The sequence below is a fragment of the Cannabis sativa genome, chromosome 7 (assembly GCF_029168945.1).
Source record: "Cannabis sativa cultivar Pink pepper isolate KNU-18-1 chromosome 7, ASM2916894v1, whole genome shotgun sequence".
In the NCBI taxonomy this organism is placed as follows: Eukaryota; Viridiplantae; Streptophyta; class Magnoliopsida; order Rosales; family Cannabaceae; genus Cannabis; species Cannabis sativa.
Window position 1 is genome coordinate 62489947 of NC_083607.1, and position 9189 is coordinate 62499135.

Below are 9189 nucleotides of genomic sequence, written 5' to 3' on the forward strand. Positions count from 1 at the left end.
CATCTTTACATGTAGTACTACACGTACAATACTATAAAAAATTAATATAAATGATTATAATATATATATAATGCAACAGTTAGTTAAAATTAATTATATATGTCTTTAATTAATATTAATTATATCCTGTAATAACACACTGAATATTCTCTCTCCAGCTAGAGTCTCATTCTCATTCTGACTCTCCTACGTACGTACACTCACTCGCTGTCACATAATTTTCATTCTCATTTGGTACGTACGTACTCTCTCTCTCTCTTTCTCTCTCTTACTCTTTCTTATTCTCATTCTTGATGTATGCATGGTGATCTTGTTCTGATAATTGATCAAGAAGAAATTTTTTAATTAAGCAGACTTGATTGTTATATATTGTAATGATATTTTATATAAATGATTAATCTTTTTTAATGTCATTATTCTAAATTGTTGATGCATGCATGTTGGTTTTGTTGAAAGAAGAAAAAGAATAATCAAATGGCAAGAAACAACATCACCATATTTTATATAATTAATCTTTAATTTCTTCCCAAGATCACTATATATATAAAAGGATTTTTCTTAAATTTAGGAATACCTAATTAAATTTATCATATATATATAATAATATGCTGTGTATGTTTTTTCATTTCAGCATTTCGGATTGATCATATCTCCAGAGCTAGGATGATGGTGTACGAACATCTTCATCAATTGATGGTATGTCTATTTTTTAACATTAATGTCCAATTATTAATGTTATCAAATTAATTGAAGGGTTTTTAATTTTAAAAAATAATGAATTAATAATAATAATTTAAGGTTAGAAATGAGATAAAATAGTATTTTTAAAGAATAATTAGTATTTTTACCTTCTGAACTTACGATACTACCTGATTTTGCCTCCTAAAATATTAAGCTTGTTAAAAATTCTCTATAAAATATAATAATTACATAATTATACTCCTTCTGTTAGGTTCCGTTTCTTTTACATTTACAAGTTAGTATTTTTACTTATTGAACTTTGACCAATATAAAATTTTGCCATATTTTATAAAGAAAAATTAATTTTAAAAATTATAATATTCTAGTAATTCTGAAAAAAAAAAATTAATAAATTATTAAAAAAACTCTATAAAAATATTAAGTTTACTTAAAAAAACCTAAATTATTCCTAAAAGAGTATTTTTAAACTTTTATATTGTTATATAATTTTTCAGAAGTACTAGATATTTAGATAGATAATCATTAATGAAGGGTATACTTCAATCTATTTGCTATTTTTATGATAGTTTTTAATTATATATTTTTTTATTGAATATGTTGTAGTTATTTATAATCATTTAAATATTTGATTGTAGGCATAATTATTTTTTCTTAGACGTCTGTAAACAAATTAATTGAATTTTATTTTAATATGGTAAATTATTTAAAATATTCTAAAAATTTAGAAGTAATTTTATACAAATAATGTATATGCACTGAAACAGTTTTTTAAGAAAGTATACTGTATAGATTTTTCCAACCAAAAATTAAAAACTTTACATTAAAAAATCACTTTCTTCAAAGACCAAATATACTTTTTTAATTTCAATGAAGATTATAAGTTCATTCTTCAAAAAAAAAAAAAGAATTATTTGACTATATATGTTTAAACATGAAAAGTTGTACAAATTAGGTTTGGCTTTTAATACTCGTTCGTGTGACGTGGATGAAACGAGCGTTTTATAACAGTAATAAATATAATAACGACCTAATGAAATGAGAGCCAAAAAGTGTGTACCTTTCCATATTACCCAATTACTTACTCAACCTTATTCATCAAATAAAAATAAAATTATTTAATTATTTTTTTTGTGTGTTTTTTATATGTAATTAATTTGTATCCTCCAATAGTCATGTTAATTAAAAAAAATATGTGGATCCTATATATATACAGAGACAAAATAAGTGTAATTAATTAGTGTATATAATATTAATATATGTATTAGTTTTGTATTAATTATAATGGTATTTATTTAAAGTGAAATTCATTATTACTATACTGAAAAATGCAAAGGCCACGTTCCTTATTATAACAAAAAAAACCATATACTATACGTACTCTCTCTCTCTCTCTCTTTCTCTCAGAATAAAGGTACAGTGGACACACTCACTCCCTCCCTCCCACTCTCCTCAGTACCTTACGTACTATCTCTCTCTCTCTCCCTCTCTCTCTCAATATTATCAGTCATTTATATACATTCTTCTTCTGTTATATACGAGGGTTTTCCTTAGAGTTGCTGCTCTAGTATCCTAAATCTATCCTCATTCTTCTTGATTTTCTTGCTTGATAGCAACAACCAACAGCGGCATTTCCAAGGAATAAGGCGATATATCAAAACTCACTGCCTAATCATTCTTCTAATAATATTGGAAGGTCTCTCTCTCACTCTAGATCTCTTCCTCTCTTTTTCTCCCATCTGCACTGTATCATAATGGATTATCGATGAATATGTCGGTAACTGCAGATGGAGTATATATATAGCTATGGTTTTCTCTAACTGATGATTTTCTTTCTCTCTCGCAGTCTGAGTATTGTCATTTTCTCTTTCTTTTCCACCTTTGAGCAGCAGCAGCAACCACCGGCATTTCCATAGAAGAAGCCCATCAAAGTAGTCTTTCTTCTAATAACATCAGAAGGTCTCTTTCTCTCTCTGTATATACCGTACTCTCTCTCTCTCTCTCTCTCTCTCTCTCTCTCTTGTCTCTCAGTACTCATTTGTCACGTATACATTTTTTTTGTTACAGAGGGTTTTTACAATGAAAAAAGAAGGCGATCAAACTCACTGTCACAACCTGCTAATCATTCCTCTATATAGTAATCAAGGTCTCTCTCTTACACAGTATTATCAGTCATATGTTCTTGGAGGGTTTTCTTGTGTTGCTGCGCTCTAATTTCCTAAATCTACCCTCATCTTTCTTGATTTTCCAGCTTTGAGTAACAACAAACTAACACCGGTATTTCCATGGAAGGTGATCAAAACAAACTGGCTCAAGCGTAATCATCATTCTTCTAATAGTATCTAAAGGTCGATCTCTCTCTCCTCGTTTGTTATAGTAACCCTAACTCATGATTCTCTCTCTCTCTCTCTCTCTCTCTCTCTCTCTCTCTCGCATTCTCAGTATTATAGGAGGGTTTACTTAGGCTTTTCTTTTTCTTTTCTAGCTTTGAGCAGCCAACACCGGCATTTCCATAAAAGGCAATCAGAACTCCCTAGCTCAAGCATAATCATTCTTGAATTAATGAAGGTCTCTCTCTCCCTGGATCGTTCTCTCCTCCCTAGATCTATTGCATTTGCTCTGAATAATAATGATCGATGATGAATATGTTGGTAACTGCAGATGGAGTAGCTAGGGTTTGTGACAGTAACCCTAACTCGTGATTTTCTCTCTCTCTCTCTGCTAGCTGCTACCATAGGATCGTTAGAGGCTATATCTACCATTATCTCAGTACTATATTCTGATCTACCCATTTCTGGTAAGTTTATATATATACATATCTGGTGTATATACATATATAATGGCAATTTTTTATTTATTTTATTTTTTTTATGATGTTTCGTTTGGATATTTTTGTAATAGTTAATTAAGAATCTATTTTACGTAGTTATTATTACAAAATTTCTTAATTAATTAATAGTTAATTTTTTTTTTGTATGTATATGCTTTTTATTTTGACTAATTGTTTTTTCTTAATTTTTTTTTATATATTTATTAGATTTTTTCTCAAATGTTAATTTTATTTATTTAGTTTTTTTTATCCAAACTATTGAATATTATCTTAATGAGGCGAAAGAGGCTAGGGTTTTACACTCTCACTGTACAGTACTACTCATCGCCAACACTACGTCGTCGTTTTCGTATAATATACTTTATTTATTTATATAATGGCCCCTTTAAATTATTTCATCTTTAATAAAAAAAAATAAAAGGTCAGCCAACTAATAAGGCAAAAAACATACTCCTACCAAAACCAAAAGTTTAATGAATATAGATTTATAAAGATAAAATTACAACAATCAATTTTTATACAATGTATATTTTTTTGAGATTCAAAAGTTTAATTATGATTACTTTATATATATATATATATTAGTTTTTTTTAGAAAAAAGAAGCAAAAGAAAAAAAAATCTATAGTACTGAGAAAGAGGGGAAGAAATTTGGTGGTTTCATCTTTACATGTAGTACTACACGTACAATACTATAAAAAATTAATATAAATGATTATAATATATATATAATGCAACAGTTAGTTAAAATTAATTATATATGTCTTTAATTAATATTAATTATATCCTGTAATAACACACTGAATATTCTCTCTCCAGCTAGAGTCTCATTCTCATTCTGACTCTCCTACGTACGTACGTACACTCACTCGCTGTCACATAATTTTCATTCTCATTTGGTACGTACGTACTCTCTCTCTCTTTCTCTCTCTTACTCTTTCTTATTCTCATTCTTGATGTATGCATGGTGATCTTGTTCTGATAATTGATCAAGAAGAAATTTTTTAATTAAGCAGACTTGATTGTTATATATTGTAATGATATTTTATATAAATGATTAATCTTTTTTAATGTCATTATTCTAAATTCTTGATGCATGCATGTTGGTTTTGTTGAAAGAAGAAAAAGAATAATCAAATGGCAAGAAACAACATCACCATATTTTATATAATTAATCTTTAATTTCTTCCCAAGATCACTATATATATAAAAGGATTTTTCTTAAATTTAGGAATACCTAATTAAATTTATCATATATATATATATAATAATATGCTGTGTATGTTTTTTCATTTCAGCATTTCGGATTGATCATATCTCCAGGGCTAGGATGATGGTGTACGAACATCTTCATCAATTGATGGTATGTCTATTTTTTAACATTAATGTCCAATTATTAATGTTATCAAATTAATTGAAGGATTTTTAATTTTAAAAAATAATGAATTAATAATAATAATTTAAGGTTAGAAATGAGATAAAATAGTATTTTTAAAGAATAATTAGTATTTTTACCTTCTGAACTTACGATACTACCTGATTTTGCCTCCTAAAATATTAAGCTTGTTAAAAATTCTCTATAAAATATAATAATTACATAATTATACTCCTTCTGTTAGGTTCCGTTTCTTCTACATTTAGAAGTTAGTATTTTTACTTATTGAACTTTGACCAATATAAAATTTTACCATATTTTATAAAGAAAAATTAATTTTAAAAATTATAATATTCTAGTAATTCTGAAAAAAAAAATTAATAAATTGTTAAAAAATATCTATAAAAATATTAAGTTTACTTAAAAAAAACCTAAATTATTCCTAAAATAGTATTTTTAAACTTTTATATTATTTATAAACAAGTATTTTAAAAAATCAAACCAAAATTATTAAAAATTCAATAAATAATTTAATCAAACTAAAAAATATGTTATGTTAACTTAAACAAATCTAGATTTTTAGAGAAAAAAAATTATACTCAAACTTGTTCCCATAAAATTTAATTTTTACAAAAAATTGAATTTTTAATATATTTTTTTATATCTATATGACTTTTTTAATAAAAAAAATAAATAATTTTTTCAAATCGTTTAATTAGTTTAAAATTTTTAATTTCTTTTTTAATTTTCTTATTGATTCAAAATAAATTTTCTTAAGATCTAAATTAATTTTTTTTTTTAAGATTTACTAAAGAAAAATTAAACTTTCTTATTTTTATTTTGACGGGGTACGATTTAATAGTTGTCGAAATTTAAGGGGTAACATTGTTAATTTACAAAGACACGTCAGCATTTAAATAATGGGACATAACTTAATAGAATGACACTACTACAAAATCTACTTTTGGTGTTGGTTTTAAACTGACTCATATATACTTTTAGTGTCAGTTCATAAAACCGACACTTATTTCACAGTCACAAAAAGTCAATTTTTGGTGTCTGTTTTAAACCGACGCCATTGAGTTTTGGTGTTGTTTTATAACCGACACTTAAAATGTACAAATTTATTTTTTTTCCTTTAGTGTCGGTTCTAAACAGACACTTAAAAGAATTAAAAAAAAACTAAAATCAATAAGAAAAAAAATAATTTTAAAACATAATGATTCTACATAAAATTATAAACTTATTTATTCACTACTACAAACATAAATAACAAACTTATAGAATCAAATTAAATCAACGAGTAACTTCAAAAATACTGCCAACATCCAATACAAGAAGTTAGTTGACATTTGACTAGAAATAGTGAAAACTCCTTGCTTGATCATCTTTAATACAAGATAGAAAACTACTTCAAGAGCCAACATACAATAAGCTTAGCTTATAATTAGTGAGTGTATATAATCCTTACCGACCATTAATAAAGTTCTATACCAAAATAAATATATTATTTACAAATCTTAAATAATATGTAATAAATATATAAAAAAAAAGTAAGTACACAACAATAATCTTAAATTAAAATAAGAAATGTTACAAACTAATTTCTAAAAAAATAGTAGATCAAAAAGATGCCCCCAAGCAACAAAAAGGAAATACCACAAATAATCAAGTAAGCTGTTAAATGGAATTAGATTTCGAAGGATATGTTTTTTCTCTTCATTCATGAACTCAAGTCTAGTATATATAAACTAGCATACATAATAGAAACAGAGACAGTATTGTAGCATATTACCAAAACCTATATCATATATAAAATATCACGATCAAAACCTTTGTATGTAAAATAAAATAAATCTAGCTCTAGGATATGATTGTTTCGTTGTTTACTACTGTACTCTTGATCCTATATGCAGCACAACAATAACTTTTCTCAAAATATAAATGAATATGTATGTCATGGTCCAATGTTCAACTGTTGTCTCTATACATATATTAATTCTTAAAATTTCTAAGAAAATTATATAGATGATGATATTTAAGTTAGACTTTTCATATGTCTTTATTGGTATAGTGGCCACATCCAATTTAATTGAGCACTAATGAATAGATGGTCTATATGGAGTTTAACAAGGCACTATATTAGTGCTATTAGAAGAATATATAATATATATGTTAGAATAACAAGTTTTGAAAGTTAGCATACTTGAATTTAATGTACACCAATAACAGTAGCATGAGTGTGGAATTTACCATGAGCTTTATTCCTATTTTGATTTATAATGGTGCAATCATTGTGCTTCTTCCTTCCTCCACATCTTTCTTGAATTGTTGTGATTCTTGAGGGGTTCTCTTACTCTTCTTTCAACACACAAGAATAAATTAAGGATCAAAATATGAATCAAACTATGAACCAAATTCGAAAAAACATTACCAGATAAACTACAGATAAAAGGGGCACTTATTAGTGCTATTATCTATCAAAATATACCTATATACAGGGGTTCAAATGACCTAAAAAAAATTGGCATAACAGACACTAATCACTGCAAAGCTAATTAAGTAGGAATATATTTTCCTTCATTTATTGAATTCCTTTACTCATATCAAGATGATCAACACTAAAGATCACTTGTCCAAATAAGTTTAACAACAATGAGAGTAAACCAGAGAACCAGAATTCTAAAACTATAAATCATGTAAAAACATTGATGAAATATCACTGAATTGAAACATCCTTATTAACTTCACTGAATTGAAATATTAGAAAAAAAATACAACAATTAAGTAATCAAAAGAAATTATCCAATCCACTATACAAAAGACTACTTAACTTGTAACAAAATAAGTACGAGTTAGTTATTTAGTTAATTAGCTATGAGTAGGGTGTGAGCTGGAGCACTGTTTTCGGTTCCATATAGATCTAATAAGTCGACTTTGAGCTGTCAAGAAAAGCATCATCTTCCTTACATAATGGGTTAACCTATTTATAACTATGTAATGTTAGTGTTTAATTACAATTTTTGACACATTATTTAATCGTGTGGTGTTCGTGTTAATCGTACAATTGTATTTTTATAATTTGTTTTGTTGTTTTTGTATATTTTTGAAACAAACCGTAGTATTTACGTTAAAGATGAAGAAAAAGAAGTAGTTATGGCTAGGCCCATTAACTCAAAAGCCCAAATAAGAAAGAGTGTACAGCCCAGCCCAGCCCAGCTCACCCAAACCCTAGCTAGGGTTTTGTTTCGTGGAATATAAAGGCGAGAGACTGTCTCTGCCCCATATTTCTTTGGTCCCTGGAAGAAGGAGAGATCTCATTCGCGAACAACAATGGTAGCTCACCTTCACTCGCTCTTATTATTTTCTGTGTTAATTGATTGATAAAGAAAGTGTTTTTGAATTTGATTGATTGATTGATTGATTTGTGTTATTGTGGAATTGAAATCCGAACAGCCGAAGCAAATTCACGAGATCAAGGATTTCCTTCTGACAGCTCGGAGGAAGGATGCTCGTTCGGTGAAGATTAAGAGAAGCAAAGATGTGGTCAAGTTCAAGGTTCGTTGCTCAAAGTACCTCTACACTCTTTGTGTCTTTGATTCCGAGAAGGCCGATAAGTTGAAGCAATCTCTTCCCCCAGGTAAAAAAAACGTCCTCAATTTCTTTACTTTTCTTCTTAAACCACAACAACAGCTGTTTTAGGTTATGTGTTTAGGGCTTAAAATATCTCAAGCTAAAAGGTAGTTCCTTTAGGTTAAAATGGCAAATCCAATTGGAAATGAGGGTCAATTGTTTGTTTTTTTTAGTTGAGTGATGTTTTTCTTCTTGATGTAAATTACCCTACAAAATGAACAACAACAGCTGTTTTAGGTTATGTGTTTACGGTTTAAAATATCTCAAATTCAAAGTTTGTTCTTTTAGGTTGAAATGGGGTTAATTTAACTACCAAATGCTTGTTTTAGTTGTGTGATGTTTTTCTTTTTATGGTTAATTTTGACAGTTTTTGCTTGTTTTTTTTTTCTTATGTAGGTTTGAGTGTCCAGGACCTTTGAAGAGTTGGGTGTCATTGAGAGATCTTAATTAATGTGGAATTTTTGCTTTGTTTAAGAAAGATGTTCTCTGTTTTGTTTGAAATGTTTGGTAAAAAAGATTTTGATGTGAGATTTACTTGTTATTGTGTTGATCTTAGTAGTATTATTGTTATTTAGCTAGCTTAATCAATGTATTGGTTGACTGCATGCATTTTAATTTTTCATCAATTAGATATGTTGAAACAATTGGTTCGA

General features: G+C 27.5%; 1 protein-coding gene across 1 annotated transcript; it reads left to right on the forward strand.

Moving 5' to 3' along the window:
* The first annotated feature begins 8016 nt into the window (after positions 1-8016).
* LOC115697984 (large ribosomal subunit protein eL38z/eL38y) lies at positions 8017-9189 on the forward strand. Its single transcript, XM_030625161.2, has 3 exons — positions 8017-8239; positions 8360-8543; positions 8933-9189. Exons 1-3 carry the CDS (start codon positions 8237-8239, stop codon positions 8953-8955), a joined length of 210 nt encoding a protein of 69 aa, XP_030481021.1. The 5' UTR covers positions 8017-8236; the 3' UTR covers positions 8956-9189.